Below are 21,008 nucleotides of genomic sequence, written 5' to 3' on the forward strand. Positions count from 1 at the left end.
GGCATAGTCAGACTAATGGCAGCCAACAGTGATGACTCCCAGTTTCAGTCATGGACACAAATAACAGTGGCTGTTGATGCAAAGACTATGTATCCAGATAATTATTTGCATGAGGACTACTGGATAAGCAAAAGTGAACATCTTTATCCCTTAAGGCAAAAGTAAAAGGCCTTTGTGTGAGGACAGAACAAGAGAAAACGAAACCCACACGAACGGTTATTACTCTGATTATACTTGTGTCATGAGTAATGACCCCGAGGGGACTATCGGACTACACTGAGCAGGTGTCTTAACAAAACATCCTGCTTGCGATCTTTCTGTTGTATCTTTATGGGAAACATGAGAATAAAATAAACCTGTCTAGCTTTTGTATGGAGCATGCTGTGCCTGAGCGGAAACAGCCAGGATGTTATTTAGACAAACAAGTCAGGTTGGGTGTGTTGCTGGTGGCAGTAATCCCATGGCTTTGTTGACTTTTTAAAGCGGATAAAAAATAAAGCCTAAAGAAGTGAGGGTGCAGCACCTGCAGTGATTTTGAACCACAGGAAAAGCTTAAGGTTGTAGGGAGCTACAGTAGTCAGACCTATAGGCTCTTTTATGGATTACCAACTGGGTAGAAGTGGACAGTTTATCCTGAGCCTGAGGGTCAAGGCTCGTGGGTAGTTGCCCACGTTCACCCAGCTGCTCCATGGTAATGTTATTAATTGCAAAGTTAAGGTGGGTCCTGCATCGTTTCATCTCTTATAGATGTGCTGCATATCAAAATGTAGGCTAAATAATGAAACCAGAGGTGTCAATGGAGGCACTTTGGTTTTATGAAACAGATATTAAATGCCTTTTTTACTTGTTGCTATAACATTACCAGAAAACATTTAGTTGTTTGACAAAAAAAGTGTTTTGCAGGGTCCAATTCTGCCTTTTTTTTCAGGGCTTTCATGAGAGTTTATTGAAAAAGGACAAGCTCCATCCACTTCTGTAGATGTTAAAGGTGGACGACCTTGTTTTAGTGAAGACATTTTTATTAGAAGAGAAAGATCTTTGGTGACTGATTTTTAAAATTTCTCTCCAAAAACTAGATATTTCCTCTTTAAAGGTCCCCAGAACACTGTTTGAAGCAAGAAAGGTGGCAGGGTCCGCCACGTATAAACAAAGTAAAACAGTATGAAATGGTGTTTCCTTTAAAGTCAGTGTGTTTGTTCAGTTATGAAAACAAATAGTTTGTTCAGGCATAACAAAATCAGTCAATTAATTAATCTTTCCCACACTACATAGTAGTTTAAGTAGAAGAGTAGGCTAACAGTTACTTTGTCCACCTGGTATTTGGTCAAGAATCACATTCAAGCTCAATTAAAAAGCAGTTTTAACATGTTAGCTGTTGAGATAGCTAACATCTATCAATCAATTTAAGTTGTTAGCATGTTTCAGTTTTGTTTTTTTCCATTTGTTTAACCCTTTTTTATAGCAGCTGATGGCTTTAAACAATCATTATTTCCTTCCCTAACTATTGTGTTTAAACAGTTAGCTTAAACTGTACGGTTGCTAGGCAACACAAGTAGGCTACGGCGCGAGTAGCGCATGAATATTAATTATTATGACGTAGGCACAGGTGTGAGCTCATCGGGGACTTTTTTTTTTGCTTTGTGTCTTATTCCCTCAAACACGCGTCCTGACCGTGACTCAGCCAATCACAGCGGAGCGCCGGAGCTGACCGTTGAAGGTGTGTGACGATGGGCGTGCAGCCAACCGGAACCACCTGAGCGGGAAACAAAAGGCACAACCCGGGAGCAGCCGGTGAATGCCCCGCGGTGCGCAGTGTGCCCCGCGTCATGCATGTGTGTAGTGTATGTGTGTGTGTTTAACGGGCTGCGGGTGCCTAAACGAGCTGCAGGGGGCATCCTCGCCCTTGCTCGCGGAGATCCCCCACCACCACCTCTCTCACACACACACACACACACACACACACACACCGCTCCTCCTGCCAGACTCCCAGGCCAAGCAGCGTCGCCATACGGAACATCCTGCCCTCAACGGAGAGGGGGAGGAGAGAGCGAGCGAGAGAGAGAGAGAGAGAGAGAGAGAGAGACAGACTGTGAGTGTATTGGGAGAGAGAGAGAGAGAGAGAGAGACGAGGTCTGGCGTCTCCCGGTAGTAAATCTATGAGGTTTGGAGCGCACAAACTGGGAGAAACAGAGAGAGAAGAGGCCTCGCGGTAATCTCGTCGTCTATGGTGACCTGGACCCGCAGCCGCAGCCGCAGCAGCGCGTGAAGCCTTGGATTAAACAGCCCGACTAGAAGGACGGATGGTCGCGCGGACGGGCGGCGCGCTGTGAAGTTGGGCAGACTACCGAGACAGCAGCAGCAGCAGCGGCAGCAGCAGCTTCTCTCCCCCCCACCTCCCCGAACCCCCGTGAAGGCAGCGGCGGCACCGGGAGGCTGTGCCCGCGCACCCCGACCATGAAGCTGCCCTGGCTCCTGGCGCTCACGGCGCTGCTTGCTCACGCCGCCACGGTAAGCAACGAGCCTCGGATCCTTTGTTAACCGGGGAGCTGTTGTGCACACAGGAGCCGGGGCATTGCGTGTGTGTGTGTGTGTGTGTGTGTGTGTGTGTGTATCATTAACGAGACGTTGATGCCGGTGATCGGTAGGAAATCCTGCACTCGACCTACTTATCAGCCCTTATTGGCCGTCCGTGACTCCCTCCAGGGGGGCTGGCGACTCCCGTGCACCACCACCAACCCCCCCGCTTTTACGCACACACCCACAGACGCACACACACACACACACACACACACACACACACACCACCCTTTGTGTCTCAGCGTCGGGGTTTATTGTGGCCTGTGTCCCCTCGAAGTCAGGCAGGAGGTGTGTGTGTGTGTGTATGCGCGCGCGTGTGTGTCGGTAATTAGCGGGTAATCTCTAATTGAGCTTGATTACGGGTCTTTGTGCGGGTGCCTCGGTATGTGGTGTCTGTGTCACCAGCTCACATCCTGCCGTTAATTTGAGGGGCTCCAGTCATACTGCGGCTTTAACGACTTTATTACCGGGTAGTGTGTGTGTGTGTGTGTGTGTGTGTGTTAGGGGGGATTGCATGTCCGATTTCCAACCTGTGAGGTGCACGCTCCCTTCATTATCAGATAACTGCGGCCTCATTGTATCCGACCAGGGGCATCCTCCTGTTATAACCGGAGGTGTGTGTGTGCGTGTGCGTGTTTGTGGCGAAAAGTGGGTGGGGTAACGGGGAAGTTAACGGCGATGCGGTGCGCGAACGAACGGAGGCTGGGATGGAATGATGTCATCGGGAATCGCGAAGAGGGAAGCTGATTGGGAATACGCGAGCCCCACCACCTCTCTCTCTCCTCTCTCCGTCCTCACACACACCTCTCTCTCTCCTCTCTCTCTCCTCACACACACCTCCTCTCCGGAACCATCCACGCCGATCTTCACGCGCGAGCCCCCCCACCCCCCCAATTCACGCCCACACCTTCCGTTACCGATTAATCCAGATTTATCCCATGAGGAGGAGGAGGTGGAGGTAGAGGATGCTGGAAGCTCATTGAATCATTGAGAAAGAAAGGAAGCAAGAACTAAAAATAGCCAAAATGCAGATGTAGTTTTGAATGTAAATTAAGAAGAATACATTTTGTACAATGTTCTCATGTAATTGGGGCTCAATAGTGAGTTAAACTAATCTTTGGACTACTGAGTGATATCTTATTTTACCTTTATTTTTACCCAGAGTAAGCTGGTAGGGAGCAAAATGTGCTAACGCCCTCTGTGCAGTATTCACCCTGTCCCCTTTAAAGCAGCGTAATGTAACTTTGAAAGTAATTCTGGAGAAAGACAGTTGATGTTGAGTTTCATTCCCGGATCATCAAATACCTCAAACACTTTGTGTTAATGGCTCAGGTCTAATGCCAAAGACCCGATTTGGTATTTGATTTTGATTTGTCAATCTGGGCACGGATCGACTCCTAGCGGCCCGCAACCCCGCAAAGGATGAGTGGTTACAGTAATGGATGGATGAACTGATGGATGGAAAGTGACTCAACAATCAACAATCTTTCTGCAGAACAATTCATAAGTGTTGCTCGAAGTTCCCATCAAGTCCAGTGCAACCAGTACTCCTTTGCTGGAATGATTAAAGAGCCTCTCCAGACATGTTTGTTGAGATGTCATACATCCATGTTTAAAGACATGATTTAAATTTAACACACAGAAACTTCCTCCTATCAGCAGACGGATGTGAAAGCAACCATAGTCAAATACTTAAGTGAGATAAGATAAAAAGCTTTGATTCATGTTAGTTCATTTTATTGTACATAACTTGAACTCAAGTAGATTTTGACACAAGGCTGTTAGACGAAAATGAAGAATCCACTTCATTTAATGATACACATTGCGTGTTCCCCTGACAAACTTTCAATTAATTATATTGCTAAAACCAATCCTCCTGCAGTCTTCCTGAGTGTTTCTGCCGCCCCTTGAGGTCTGCAGCCCCGGGGCAGTTGATTGCCCTGTCTTGCCTAATTCAGTCTTTCTTCCATTTCCTCGCTTGGGTGCAATATTTGTATTGTCAACATCTCGGAGTGTCATTGTGCGGTCTCTCCTGTGATGCTACACTGGTTTTGACAGCAGCTTTCAACAAGGCACACACACACACACACACACACACACACAGCCACAGTGATTATTACTAGGTCAGTCGGTTGCAGTCTTTGCCAAAGATCCTTGGCCTACGGCTGACCTAATCTGTCTTTAAGCGTACAGATGGAGACAGGTGTGACACATATACACGTGCACACACACACATGCACACACACGCACACACACACACACACACACCCTTAAATATACACTGTGTTAGGAGCGCACAGATGGATGCAGGCGGTGCTGGAATAGGTAACACTCGCACACATCAACAGTCCAATAATTGCAAGGCTCACCTCAAGCAACCCAGGCCTTGAACTCACATGCACGTGCACACACACACGCACACACACACGACCCACAATCACATGCTGACAAGATCTTTCTTTAAATGCCTCTTGGCTTGAAACCAGCTGACTCTTGTGCGTGTGTTCGTGTGATCCCTGGCGTCCTGTCTCTGTGTTGTGACATCATATCCTGGTGACTGTATTTTACATGGGAGACCGATTTTCCCACAGACATCTGTTGTGTCCCACGGATAGCAAGTTTGTGTGTGCTTCCGTCTGCCTCCGTGAGAGCGCTCACTGTCCATCTGTCTGTGTGTGGGCTCAAAAATAGTGAATCTCCACTGCCAAATACTTGTTCTCGCCAGCCCTCGCTCCTTGAAAAGTGTGTGAGAGAGAGCGAGAGAGCGCATGTGTGTGTGTGTGTGGCGGAAAAGCGTCGTGTTCTTGAGGATCATGTTTAACTCATGGAATGAATCAGTGTTTTGTGCCTCCGATAGCTGACAAAGCCCCCCATAGAGAGAAGAAGAAAGAGAGAAGGAGCAAGAAAGAGGAAAAAATAGCCCGAGCGAGGCGGATCGAGGGAGAGTGTGGAATGTGAGAGGCAATTTGACACAGGAAGTGGGTCCTTCTCGCTCTCCTGGAGGACAAAGTCCCCTCACACACTCACACACAAGCCGGCAGGTAGCAAACACTCCTGGTGTGGAGGAGGCATTTCAGGTGTGTGTGTGAAAGGATGGGTGAGGGTACGGGGGTCACCTTGCAGTGGATAGAGGAAATGAAAAGGATCACGGTTCATATCCGGAGTTGTATTCAGATGGCCGACGTCTGGAGGTGAGCAATGACGGAGAGACAGAATAATGACGGCCTTCAGTGAGAAAAACTTCTCTCTTCCCCTTTCCTCACCCCATCTCCTCCTCTCTCCCTCTCTCTGGCTATTTATGTCTGTGTGTTGGATGTGTACACATGCTGCTCACTCATATCTGAAAGCAATTTCTTATCACATGGGGAGGACCGGCTTGGCAGATGTGGCGCATTTGACTGAAATTAGTTTTTCTTGCTTGTGGAGAAAGTTTTAGTGTTTGATTCAAGTCTGAAGGAACGGAATTTCCCATTTGCTGGTAGACTGATAACGGCGTGTGGGGACGGACAAACCTGCGGCCACAATACCTGCTATTTCTAGCTGTGCTGAGAGAACAATGGAAACTCAGATTTAGCAGCTGAAAACTAAGTTAAAGCTCAGCCCTGAATAGAAAACTATCAGCTCACTAAACTTTAATAATGTGGATAAAACGTGGGCCGTCATTATCTTATCAGCCCCAAGAGAGCTTCTGCAGCAATCTGTGGGAAATTTGATGGAGCAATTTGTAGGATATGGCCAGAAAAGATTATCAACAGATTGTGAAAAAACAAGAGTTTCAACGTTATGTCAAAGACGTCTATGTATGGTGTTGCGGAGATGTCCACTGAAGTTAGCATGCTAACCAGCTAGCCCTGGCCTGTGCTGTCTCGTAACACCACTTTGGTGATAGTCCAATAGCCCCCTGTAGTTTCAGAGATATATGCCAGCTTTAAGCATAAAAAATGAACAAAATCAACTTAAAAAATGTCAAGAAAAGAAATACTCTTACATCTATTTTGCTTACTGAACAGTAAAATTAAACAATAAACCCTCTGAATTCAAGTTTCTCTCAAGACAAACTTACTTGCCTCATTAACTCAAAACACCCTTCATTCAAACTCAACATAAAGGAAATGAAACTTACCAACACAGTCAAACCTCCAGTTTGGTGGAATAAATCCTCAATAACAATATTCCAACTCTACATGCCATTTTCACCCGTTGCTGATGTCCAACAACCTGTTTCTTCTTGACTTCTTGAAGTCATAGTCTTGGTTAGTGTCGCTGTAAATCGCCTCCATACTCCGTTCGCTCTCAGACTGCCAAATCCGGTTTAGTGGAGCTCCGTCGCCCGCGGTGAGTCCCACTTTGATCCGATGTCCGTGTCGAGACAAACTCTTGAGCCACTGGCTCTAGCTATAGCCAAGGATAACCAGCAAAGAGCAGCAGATGTTGGTTACTCTGCTGATATGCCCCGTATGTCTTTGGAGCTTCTTTTAAAATCTGGCCATGTTTAGCAAATTACACCTTTGACATCTCATATTAAACCTCATATTAATAATTTAGTTGTCACATTCAAAGTCTTGTCTGCAATTTTCTACATTATTCATATTAATAAGCTCGTGCCACATGGGTAAAAGGTAATTTCCCGATATAATTAGGTCAATCTTGCAAATAAAACATAATGAAATGTGGTGAGTAGTTTTTCAGTAATGTGTCCTCGTCTCATCCTGTCAGGCTTTGAACAACCTCCAACAATCAGAGGGCGAGGCAGCCTGCAGGTAGCCTGAGAGGCAAACCTCAGGGCAAAAAAGAAAAAAATAATAATAATGAAGCACTGTAAATTATTTCTAATCCAAGGAGTTAATCCATGCTTTTATAGCCCACATTACTGTAAAAATGCTGAAGCCTGAGAGCTCATTACTCCAATGCTGGCTCCTCTCCATTGGCTACCAGCTGAGTTTAAAATTCAATAACATATTTGAGTTATTACCCATCAGGCACAACATGATGGTGCCCCCTGAGTACATACAGTAATGTAAAGTCTCTTGGGTTGGCAACCACCAACTGGAAAGGTTTACATTTCACTTTATTGTTTGGCGCCTAAGGAGGGATCCAATATTTCACAGAAAGGCAAAGATTAGAGAGTGCTCTCAAAGCTTAATACAAATATCTGTGTTCTCTCATTAAACATCTCACCTCAGATTTATCCAGGTCATTAAAAAGCCCAGTCACAGGGGCCATTTTCCTGCAGAATGAGTATTTTTACTTTTGATACTTTAAGCACATTTCGTTGATAAGGGCTCCTCGAAGGATTTTAAAATTGCAGGTGTTTTACTTGGAAAAATGTGTGTTTTACACTGCGGTATTGCTACTTTCAAGGATCTGACAGGGCTCCAGCATGCAACCATTTTGGTTGCACATGTGCCAAAAAATATTTCAAGTGGGACTAAACATTTTCATTGGTCACACTGGTGTGCCTAAAATCTAGTTATTAATTTAGCTTATTGCTAAATTACTGAGGTAATGGGATTTAAATGAAAAGAGAAACATGCATCTGCATCTTTATTCCTTTTTACAATCATTTACATAATGTGTTAAGAAATGAAATTCAAATTATTATTAGTATTATTAGGTGCACCCAAATTATGTCCTGGTGTCCCTAAATGAAAACCTTAGGCGCACCCATAAAACCAGTGTGAAAAGTTAGTCTGTGAGGATTTGCTTATTTTCTTTGTCATTTATTATAGTTAACGAAAAGTCTTTGGGTTTTCGACTGTTTATTAGTGCTGAACATTTCTCACATTTTTTGACATTAATAGACTGATTTATCAATGAATTGTGAAAATAACCTGCAGATTTTATCGAAAATGAGAAAACTCTTCAGCTGCAGCCCTTCAATACTTGCTCAGCTGTTGGAAAGGTGCATTTATTACACAACCTCTCTATTTACTGACACCCAGACTGAGGCACCATATTGTTGTACTTTCTAGTCTAGTGTGTGAATCTCTGTTCACACTGCCAGTCACAGTTTAGAAAGTACCTGTTTTTCTTCAATCACTTGGCTCCATAACATTGTGCAACACTAAAACTCCCCTGTGGAATGCGTTCAAGTCATCCCACGAATTAGAAAGAATGCCGAATTCATCCGGCTGGAAACTTTGGCTCTGCTCGTCACGACCAGCAGCGCACATACAAGTGTCAACACGCTCGCTCACATGTATGCACTGATGAACATTAACATTAAAGCCCTGATAACACACACACACACACAGTTGCAGTGCTTGTGAATAGTCGAGGTGGTGTGCAGCAGTTTTGTTGATTCAGTGAGTCAGAGGGAGACGAAGAACGCTGGAGGTGTTTTAGGTAGGTCAAAACAGGCTAGAAACACAGCTCGTGTAGATACAAAACACACACACACACACACACACACACAGTCTCCCTTGCAGTAATTGGGCAGCGCTGTGCAGACATACATACATATTCTCTGGAGAGGGGGGTTAGATGAATATAGAGAGAAGAGGAGGGAGGGAGAGGAGAGGAGTGGAAAAAAGGGAGGTGTACAGCAGACCACAGGATAATGAGAGAGAGGGAGAGAGTGGAGGGAATAAAATAGAGAGAGGTGAGGATGGAAAAAGAGTTAAGGTAATGGCGAGATAACAGAGGGGAGACGAAAGCAAGTAAAAAAAAAAAAAAAAAAAGGGAAACAGATCGGGCGCTCAGCGATCGAAAGAGGATAAAAAAAGAAGTGGGTAGAGCCCAGAAACCGAGGGGAGGATGCGAAAGAAAGAGTGGGAGGCGAGAGAGAGGGAGGAAGAGAGGGGAGAGCGCGGATGCTTGGATGATGGGGGACGGCAGAGAGGGGATGGAGCACGGCCAGACGGATGGAGGTGGAGGTGGAGATGGAGGGATGTTGAGAGGAAGAGAGAGAGGGTGGGGGAGGGAGGCGTGCACTGCTCTTTCCCAGGAGACCGCGCTCTACCTGCTCTCCGCGGCCGTCGCCATGACAACCAGCATGGCTGCTGCTGTCACAGCTTTATCGCCCTTCTCTCCATCCCCTCTTCCTGCTCTCTTTCACTCTGTTCCCTCTTTTTGTCACCTCTCATTCACAGTTTTTCATATCTCATTCTCTATTTTCTGATCCCATTTTTCTTATTATACTGCTCTGGCTGTGTCTCTTTATACGACTCCCACAGCCTCCTTTCTCTGCCGCCTCTCCTCCTCTCCTCTGCTCCTCCTCCTCCTCCTCCTCTCTTCTCCATCTGTCCCACTACTATAAATTAAAAAGCAGAAAAGGACAGCAGTCGCATTTCACCTTTACACTAGAGCGTGCGCTTGTGTGCGCGTGTGCTTGTGTGTGCTTTGTGTGTGTTTGTGCTATTACAGGACTCTAAATTAGAGAGCATATACGCAGTGGTGGCTCCCCAAACCACAAAGCATTCTGGGATGTTAGAGCCTTGCTATAAATGACAACCTCAGAGACAGGGCGCCTCCTTCCCACCAACAAACTTTTGTGTGTGTGTGTGTGTGTGTGTGTCACAGATCCCCTCCACCAGCAACATTAACACTGTTAAAATGAGATTATCATTTTCACTCATATTATTCATATATCTCTTTACTCTCTTTCCACATGCGTTTCCGTAACGACGGGGTAATTAGGTTAACGAAGGCCCGGATGGGCGGGGTCATGCAGACCTGAAACCCAATGCGGTCCAATGGGACCAGTGGAATGTGTATTTCCTGGCAGGCTAGCTGATAAGCGCAGTCTAAAGCCAGTGATAAGGCTGGCCTTCACCCTCCCGACCAGACCCTGGCCTCCATCTGACCTCCAACACTGACTCCCTGCATGTCCCACTCCATCTGTTGGCATTTTTGTTAGTCTGTTGGTAGTCAGCAACATTTACACTTACTTTCAGTTTTTACATTTCACTTTGTATTCCAGTTGAAACTGAGTCTATTGGCGAAACGGGATTGGAGCCGTCAACCGTATTAAATGGTCATCATCAGCAGACAGTTTTCTTAGTTATGTCAGTCTTATGATAGTTTGTCTGAGTCGTGGAGATGGATCTGTTAATACCTGGTCATGGAGGATGGGATTGTTTCAGAACTGCAGCTGTTCGACTGACAGAAAAAGTGATGGTTTTCAAGTTTTCTGAAGCCATTCCTACTTGAAATAACGTGAATGTTTACCGGTAAGGCTGCAGAATATATCGTTTCAGCATTGACATGCACACAACTGCAATCGTCGCAATGTCAAGCGAGGTAATTTAACTCACACACGTCCTGCTACAGCTTTTTTCGCTGCCTGATACAAAAGCAAGCTTCTCTTTTCATGACTAATATATGAGAGCAGTCGCTCTAATTTTGTCCAGCTTAAGGGTTCTTGGATACGTGGGAGTTTGTTGCTTGTGAACGACATGCAGGCTCCACCAATCACAGCCACTCTTGAACAAGGCCCTCTTTTGTTGTTTGATAAAGTCGTTCCCCTACAAATTCAAACCCAATCATTCTAAAGTGATTTCCAAACACAGCTATTCAAGGTATCTCATGAAAATTCCTTTGGTAATGTCAGTGTGGTCCAATGTCATGCAACCATGTTTGCTGGTTTTCTTAGTCTGCTGTGATTTTCTAACTGAATATCTTTGGCTGTGGACTGAAGAGACATTTAAAAATGTGATGGACCCTTCTTCACCATTTTATGCCATGTAATGGACGAAACAATTAAATGAGAGAGATCATCTTAATCATTAGTTGCAGCTCTAGATTGTCGTAGGCTTTTGACCTTTTTTGTACGTCATTCCCCATCTCTTTCATGTCATCACTCTCTTGACTAATGAAACATAAAATGGCTAAAAACAGTCTCAGCTTCCAGCCTCCTTTCATGTCGATGATTTACAGCTCTTCTCTGATTTATATCTTTGTTAAATGAATTTTGGGACTGTTGGTACTCTGGGCTCTGGGAACCCGTGATGGCTATTTTTCACGTTTTGTTTTTCACATTTTATAGACTAAACAATCATCCGTGGACACTTGACAGGTATTGATTTTGGCCATAAAATAATATTGTGTATGATCAACTGTGCTGTTCTATGATGTCGAGAAAAATAAATGGTAACACCTTGGAACAAGGTTGTAGATTTCGCTCCAGTCGGCCGATAATGACACCAAATCTTCTCTGCTTTGGTGCTTTTCGCTCGGAGCTTGTTTCCTTGGCTGCATGTCATTGGCTCAGACATTTTTGAATGCCTCTAGCTGGAAATGCTATCACTGTTCCTCTGGGAGCCCATCTTTGAAAATGGCCTCTTTGGCCACTCACAGCTCGGTAAGTTTGTTTGCACTTAATAGTGTTGGAGAGTGCTGGTAAATGAAGACACGGTGGAAAATAGCGAGTGTGTTGTCCCGGGGGATTGTCTCCGAGGCACTGCAGGAGGAGGTAAAGATCAAGTTAAATGGGAACAACGTCGAGCCGAATCGTAACAGAAGACATTTTATATGAGTGAGAATTTGTTGTGTGGTGATACAGTAATCTGTGGAAGTACTTTTCTATATAACGAATGGCTCTCATGTGTCAGTGCACATTGGGTGTAGGTGGTTTCAGTGTTAGAGACTCAGGTCAGTACTTGAAGGGGAAACATTCAATGAATCCCAGATTTTCCACGATGCATGCATACACATGATTTGATGTATAAATGGCTTGTCGCCCAATTTTTCTCGTCTTTGATCCGCCAGCATCGCAGTTTCTATTTTCAAACGACCTTCATGTCATCTCCTCCTCTGATAACAAAGAGATTTTGTCAGTTTTGATTTACAGATTTCCATCTCGGATGCATAATTTCCAGCAGGCCAGACAGAGAATTAGTTACAGTTTTAGTTTGCTAATGGTGACTTTGTCTTATCTGAGGAGTATTTCATCATAATTCAATTAAAATTCACTCTGAGATAGAGATCCACTTGTTTGCATGCTGATGTGTTTGTGTGCTTAATTGGTCAGAGGTTGTTCAAGTGGCTATTGGAAGGACACAGGAAGTGAGTATTTATAGATCCGGCCTTTAAGCTTCAAACCAGAAGGGAGTTTCCTGAGTGCTGCACAAAGGGGAAGTTTTATATACGTGTGTGTTTTTACGCGCGTGTGTGTTTACATGTGAAACAGAGGAGGCAGAGGAGGCGATGGAGGAGCACAGGGAGGCCGCCTGTGCGAACGAGAGCGAGAAGCACTGTGTGCGTGAGGCATGTGACTGTGTATGTGTGCGTTTGAATTATTTAGCCCAGCGTCCCGACAGAGGAGTGAACGAGGTCAGGAGCTCATTGCTGCAACGTTTTTCCTCTCTCCATCCATCCATCGCTACACCCTCCACCCACCAGCTCCCTTCCTCCTCCTCCTCCTCCTCCTCCTCCTCCTCCTCCTCTTCCTCCTCCGTTGCTGCAGAGCTCCTCGTTTATTCTGCCTGTCTTAATAAACAGGAACTTAGTAACAAAAGGCTTCCCACATGCTACTCATGTCCCCTCAATTATCGGCAAGCCGTGAGGGAAAAACATCGATCCAATTAAATACAGACATTGAAACCCGCTGTGTGTGTGTGTGTGTGTGGACTCTCTCAAGTAAACCTTTGAACCCCGGTGCTTTAAAGGGCTCTTTCAAAGGCGTTTGCAGTTCGAATGAGCCACTGAAGCTAATGAGATGTGCGTGTGTGTGTGTGTAACACTGAAAAAGTGTGTGTGGATGGGAGTGTAGGGATTTTGTAATATTGCTTGGTGGTTGCAGCAGGTTCTCCCCTTCCCATGAGGCCTTTCTCTAAACGCCTCCACGCGCATGCACACACACGCGATCAAACACACACACACACACACACACACCGGTGTTTGCGGCAGCAGGTGATTCATTCTTAATCTTTCATTCCAACAGTTGTGGATTAACCCTAATCTTAGCCAGCAGAGGCCCAGGTCTGAAAGGCTGACTGACACTGAGAGTGTGTGTGTGTGTGAGTGTGTGTTTGTGTGTGTGTGTGCGTGTGTGTGTGTGTGTGTGTTTGTCCTCAAGACTATTGTTTATTAAGCCGTATGTGTGACATGATAATTGACTCCTGTGTTGGACTGAGTGGGTCGTTTGTTTGACAAGACCCGATATGACTGAAGCAGATACACATGACAGATTGACAGACAGGTCACACAACACTGAAACATTAGACACAGCAGAATGAGGAGGAGGAGGAGGAGGAGGAGGAGGAGGAGGTGGCACTGATAGAGGACAGACATATCTTCTTTTGACATTGCTTCCTTTTTTGATATTTTAAAATTGAGTTGTATTTAGCGAGGTTATAGTTACCTTTTATGGAAGAAATGGGACAGTTATTTTCATATTTGATTAATCTATTATTTTCTTCTTCGTCTCGTGCACAAAACACCAGAACACCGAAATAATGCCCATCACAGTTTCCCAGAGCCAAAGGTGATTTAATCAAATGTTATGTTTCAGTTTATAATAATGTTGAGACTTGGAGAAGCAGCAGATTCTCACATTTGAGAAGCTGGGAGCATCAAGTGTGTGTCATACTTGCTTGAAAAGTTATTCATGCCACTTCATTGATTTTCAAGATAGTTGCTGATTCATTTTCTGTTCATCACTTAAATGTTGCAGACCTGTTTTGCTGTGATTCTCGTTGGTGGTGAGTAGGGCTTCATAAAATACCTACTTTTAGTGCAGATACCAAACTAGAAGTATCGGTTCCTTTTTTCTACAAAATCCTTTTTTGGGCTCCAACTGACTGACTTTCATTATCTATCAAAATCTATTGACTTTTGTCAAGTGTTGACTTTTGAAATGAGCATCATTATTTCTCAGATTCCAGTTCAATTTCTACAGATGTACAAAAGCTGTTCAAGTTACAGACAAAGGCTACATAGAGAAAACAGAACATAATACCCATTTTACACTGGATAGAAAGCCCAGTAACACCCACTAACATCAGGCTTTTGTCTTCAGTTGGACTCATGCTGTAGCGGTGGGTATTTATTGGCTTCAGCTCTCATTGGCAGTGATGGAAACATGATACCCAGGTGGACGCCTAAGTTTCGCCCCCCTTTTACCAGAGTGATGCCAAGATGAAGCTCTGGATGTTGGTGTGTAATTATTTTCCATCGTCTCCATTCAAGCAGCACTCGAATCATTCATCATCATCATTCAGTCGGCCTTGAGTTTGAAAGAGAAACTGAAGTAGAAGATGTAAGATGTGCCTCCACGCGCCTTTATTTGTGCCCCGTTTAAGCTGCATTCATGATGACGGTCATGGAAAAAAAATAGTCTATTGGCAATTGGAAATCAGTTTTTGTAGAAGAGGTAGAATCCAGTTTTTGCTGGTTTATCCAATCATTTTTCTGTTGTTTGTGTCTAAAATTCAGCCTAACTATAGTTGAAATAAGCAAATATCTGATGAAAGAGTAAGTGAAGAAGACTACGAGTCTAACCAGACATTTGATTCCAACTTTGAGTCCATACCAAAATAGTACTGAGGTTCAATAACCAGGCCTAGTACAAGGTATTTACCAAGACAGGAAAAAAAAATAGATTGGCACTCAGTAGAGCGCATACCTCCGCCAAGACCCAACAGTCGTTCATAGATCCTAGCAACCGTAATACGCCTGACTTTTTCCATCAAGATCCGTGCATTATTCACTGAGAAATTAACGAAAACGTTGAAAAACTTCCTATCTGGCAATGTTGAAAAAGTGAGAAAAAATTCCTGGATCCACACTGAAAGTTAATGGGGTCTATTCTTGGCCGAGACACGTCCTCCATCCAAATTTCATGAAAATCTGTTCAGTAGTTTTTGTGTAATCCTGCCGACAAACCAACGTACAACAAACAAACGAACATGGGTGAAAGAAAAAAAGCATTTCCATCTCCAATCTCATACTTTTTCTTGTGAAATCAGAGCAGTTTGTCCTCCCTCCTTCTATTGTCACTCTACAAATGAATTTCTCACAGCGGCAAAACAGTATTGAGGTTCGGGTGGCCTCGTGGTTACAAGGCATACCATATGATTGCAACATCCCCAGTTTGATTCTGTTTGTTGTTGTTGTTGTTCATTCTATTCCATCATTCTCCAAAATGCCCAACCCTGATGGTGACGATTTGGCTTAGTCATGACTGAACATAAATTGTATTTTAACACCTAACAGCTTCTGTCGACATGCCCCCCCAAAAAACTGAACAAAGCAGAAAGGTGTGGCGACAGATTTGAAAGTGATTAGATATTGTGCGGAGACGGAGGGAGAGGAGATTTGAAGGGAATGAAAGGGGAACGAGGTCAGAGGCAATCACAGACAAAAGTGTTATTAAAGCAGGGGAGGTGGCTAAGTGCAGCGGAGGGAGAAACGAAAGAGCAGATTGAAGAGAAGAAGAAAACGCGGCTGCGGCGATGGAAAGACCTAGACAGAGAAAAGAATTTGCTAATATGTAAAAGCGGTAAAAGGATATGAGTGGCTCATCAGAAAATAGTGCGAGATGAATGGGGAGGGACTGGCTTCTAGGTAGAGGGGAATGATAAAAGAGCTGACGAGGAAGAAAAAAGAGAAAATGAAAGGGAGATGGATGGGATTGGTGTCCCGGTAGCAGCAGAGAGAGAAGGAGAGGGAGAGGCCGGTGGTTAACGCAGGTCTGTAAAGAGCTTAGAGCAGCTGAGACGGATTGAATGGAGAGAACAACCTGGACAGGATTACAGCGAGACGGAAGAGAGAGGAGGCCTGTAAGAGCAAGATGGTATCGCAGCCCATATATTTCCCTGTCCTCCAGTTACACATTTCCACAGGTTTACACCGACACTGACCACGAGCGCCGCAATCACGCTTTAATTACGCCGAGCCCGTCGTATCAAGCATTGTTAGACCAACACTCCGCAGCTAATCTACGTGTTAGACAGTCATTCACCAGCCATTAGTTTCTTAAACCCTACTCTTAATTAATTAGTTAGTGAGTAATGTTGCCTAGGGAGGGATGAAGCTATCTTTAACTGTGTAATGCAATCCGAGGTGAACCAATAGGCTCGCACCTGGAGCTTGTTATATTTATTTGCGAGCTGAGGTAGATAACACCATCTGAGTGTCAACAGGGAGCTCCCAGCAGAATAATACAACGCTGTGATCCATTAATCCTCATCATCTTCATGCTAACACCTACCTGCTGCATGCATTGTGAACGTTAATCGATATCGCCTCACATGTAGCAGTGTAGCATTTCAAAGGGACAGTGCACCCCAAAATCAAAAATACGTATTTTTACCTCAAGTGCTATGTATCATTCTAAATTGTTTTGGAGATGATTTCTTTCACCATAATTACCTTATGGATGTTCATATCTTATTGACTTATCCATGTAGGCACTTAACCGCAATAATTTTTGCCTACCTCCATTTGTGTCACCGACATTTATGCCAACATGATGCCAGAATAAAAAAGCTTAATAGAAAATGATTTCCCCACCACTTTTAGACTTTGGCACAGCACCTTAGCGTTTTTCGCTTTTTATTTATCATAAACAAAAAAGTAGTTATCATAACAGGCCTATGATGGACCCACGACATGGTTAGCTTAGCTTAGCATAAAGACTAGAAGCAGTGGAAAACCGCTAGCCTTGCTCCGTCCAAGGTGAATCAATTTGCCAATCAACATCTATAAAACTGTTCCTTCTACATGGCGAATACTTCTACTTTTTGTTTTGTGCTATTGATTAACCACATTAATACTACAGTGAGGGTTGCCCGACATGAGTGTATGATTGTCTCCTCCCAGGTTCAACAGTACCATATCTGGCAACGACACGACTTTGGGATGTTCTGCAACACTCAGCTGTCATTCACCGAAAAAGCAAAGGAACACATTTGATTAAAAAAAATGTGGAACTATTCCTTTAAAATGTGACCACTTCAGTGATTTTTGCTGCTCAATTGTTTTAATTTGAAGAGTTTAAAAGGCCTGAAAAAGAAAAGATTAAAGAAAAGTCATTATAAATAAAAGTTTAGTGTCTTTTCAATCAGACAAGCACTTTAAAAAATGTCAGTGCACTGTGAGACGTATGAAAAGTGACATGAACAGAAACATGTAATACATCTGGTGAAACATCTTGTGACCGCTGCGTCGTCCATTAAATACATTCACATGAGATGATGCAAAATATTAGATAACATACGCAGAGACAACAAAAGAGCCTTTCATATAAAAATAGGACAAATGTCTTATTTCCTTCTAGATTCTCATTGGCTCGGTACTCGTTCGAGTCTTCTGACATTGATTTGTTAGAGTTAATCAGTATCTCATGATAAATATCTGATTAGGTCACAAGCAGTCGGCCTGCTCGGCCCATTAAGACACAGACCATATGCTGAGTTCACTGCGCTGCCAGATCTCACAACCTGCGTAATTAGTGTTCGATATCAAGGGCTGTTATGATACATGAAGAATCAATCGGCTATCTGGCCGCGCTGACAGTCGCTTGGCCTCCGGTATATTGGCTGGAAACCTCTCCGGGGCTCGGGATCGGCTGCCACTTCGCCAAAGCCAGTCAACCAATAGGAGGGGGCCGAGAGAGCGTAGCAAGGTCAGCTGCTCGGGATGGCCCCGGAGCAGCAATTTGTTTACCTCCTCTGTGTGTGTGAGAGAAAATGAGAGGTATGGTATGATAATAATATGCATCATGCCCTCTGCACACACACTCGCAAAGGTGCATCTTTCCATTCCAGATTGAATTACACTGGGCTGATTGGATTTTTCTCCTCAGCATCAAAGACAAAAACACTCCTCTCTTATTCTCCACCCTCCCTGCCTCCGGGTCCATCCATCCCATCATCACCCCTCACTTTTCTCTTTCTCTCAAGTGTGTTTCCCCTCTAAAACTCTGCCTTTTATGCATCGATTTCTCTCCTTCTCCTTGTCGTTCCTTCCTAAGGGTCTGTGGAAGTCGCATGACTGTCATTAGCCTGATTACGCAAGCTGTAATTACACACACACATGCAGAGATGATGCCTTGTGATTCACATCACTGTATATTGCCAGAATGTGATTCTCATCATCGTCTGTTTGTGTGTGGATTTTCCCATGTGTGTGTGTGTGTGTGTTTTAAGGTTTTCCGATCCGGTGCTGAAAAGGGACCATTGATTACCGTTTCTGAGTGTACTCTGAGTGCCCCTCTCTCTCGCTCTCCGCCGCACAAAGGCATCATGGTCCGCGGGGCGCTCTCTCTCACACGCAGCCACATTTCTGAGCCCTTTTGAAAAGTTCCTTAGAAACACGAGAAAAGTTCCAGCCACAGGCGCCACGCCCTCCCACTGGCCCTGCAGAAATAGGCCCATTGAGCCAGGCTATAATCACACACACACACACACACACACACACACACACAAATCCGCATTCAGCCCGGCTCCTTCTCCTCTCTCTCTCTCTCCCTGGCACTTCATAGAAGCAGCCACAAAAACACAGTCATTGACCCACCAGCCAACCAGCAGCATTCACCGCTCACTGCAACATTTCTCCAACCAAACATCAATACACACGCGCGCACACACACACGCACACACACACACACACACACACACACACACACACACTGGCACTCCCAGAACGCCACAGACAAATCTTCTAACACACACTTTCATAAGCACACAAATACATGGCAGCGTATTGTGTGCAAGTGTGGGAGCAGCAGTTGTGTCAAAATCTCAAGGCATTTCTGGCAGCAGGACCGTGACACACACATACACACACACACACACTCTCACTCAGAGATGCATGTTTCATAAGGTCATATATAATAGAGGAGGATTCCACACAGAGAGGCCTCATGTGTGGTTTTCTGCGTGTGTGTGTGTGTGTGAGGCGGCCTGTGATGTGGTCTTTAATCCTGTTGGATTGTCAGATTAGTGTAACAGCTGGGTCCTACATACAGATATACATCTCTCTGTATCTCCCCTCCTCCTGTCATACTGCCCCTCTATACTTGCCAAAGAGCTGACTGGATCTGTGCATTAGTGTGTATATCTGAGTGTGTGTGTGTGTGGCGGTCTCACAGCTCCAGTCCATTACACGGTCTGAGACCAGCTGATGTGTCACTACGCAGTCACGTGACCTCCACTGTGTCTGCAGTGAGTTTCAGTGTCAGCTGCTCGCTTTGTCACAGATACTGAGACATTAAAGGTTAAACAGTCAGTCTCCGAGGGCCCGAACCGCTGCTCCTTCAGCACCCCGATCAGCCGATCACACACAAACAGAATATTCAATTTCAAAATTACAAGTCTGTTTTTACATTGCAGTTATTCATTTATCCAATTAAAGCTGTGTTGTAGATGATTTTCTGGTAGATGATTCAAATCTGCCTTAAGCTTGGTAACAAATATATAGTGTTTCCTGTGAGTCCTTCACAATAAAGGCACCTCACGTTGAACATTTTTTAACGTGAAGCAGCAGCAGCAGTAGGACACAGTTTGCATTAGCGATAATTAAAAAGTCCAGTGTGTAGGATCTACAGGCAAAAATATGAATATATTACTCATTATAATGTTTTAATCACAATTTTTAAACCTGGTCAGTGACTAGCCTCATGGCTAATTCTAGCATATTTACAGTAATGCTCATTAATATGCACTGTACCTGAGAAATAAACTGTTACAATAAATGAAATTTAAAACAATTTGGCTTACAGTTTTCTAATGGAAAAACAGCCAACATATTTCTATATTTTATATATCAATGATTAATTGATAATCGCTATAATAATGGTGGACCCCGCCACTTAGAGATGATAATAACAGAGAAACAGGACACAATAATGCTGACAGGAGGTCAAAATGTCTACTTGTGAATGACTTTAGTTGTTGGAAAGGATGAATTCTTCACATAAGCAATGAAGGGAAACCAGATTCTATTATGTTTTTCAGGTGATTTATTTAAAGTGAACATCACTTTCTCAAATTTCAGACACACCGTGACCTCCAGAATCATCTGAATAAAAGAGGGTGGGCAGGCAGCGTTCCACCTAATGAGGATTAATGATCCGACTAACAATGAAGCAAAATGCTGTGTAGCCTTTGACTGATATGAAGCCGCTCTACGCTCTGTTGAAGGGACACTGAACACTGCCATAAATGGATCGGGGTCTATTGTTTTGTAACAGATATATGAGATAATGGTTGAAGGCCTTTCTGCATGAAAATAGATTTCAATTGCTTTCCAGTGATCCAGATGCATGAGTTGTTTCCTCCGCTGTGCACCTGTTCCGTCGCTGCAGCTCTCTGACCAAGCCGCTCACTGTACCATATGCCATATTTAGCAAATGCATGACTTTCCATAAGGGCATTCATCACTTAGATCATCTTTGTCCTTATAACTGAAGATAATATTAGAAAGATAATATTAGTGCTCGGTCGCTCTTCAGCTGTGGTTTGGTGCTGCACTGAGGCAGCTTTAGG

At 44.2% G+C, this 21,008-nt stretch overlaps 1 protein-coding gene across 1 annotated transcript in view; it reads left to right on the forward strand.

Moving 5' to 3' along the window:
• Nucleotides 1-1,831: 1,831 nt before the first annotated feature.
• sdc3 (syndecan 3) overlaps nt 1,832-21,008 on the forward strand; it is a 39,572-nt gene continuing 20,395 nt past the window's right edge. Inside the window, exon 1 of the mRNA XM_084379503.1 lies at nt 1,832-2,508. Coding sequence (XP_084235629.1) covers nt 2,455-2,508 — 54 coding nt within the window. The 5' untranslated portion in view covers nt 1,832-2,454. The remainder of the gene's footprint in view (nt 2,509-21,008) is intronic.

This window comes from Pagrus pagrus (assembly GCF_965226575.1).
Source record: "Pagrus pagrus genome assembly, chromosome: 17".
NCBI classification, from domain to species: Eukaryota; Metazoa; Chordata; class Actinopteri; order Spariformes; family Sparidae; genus Pagrus; species Pagrus pagrus.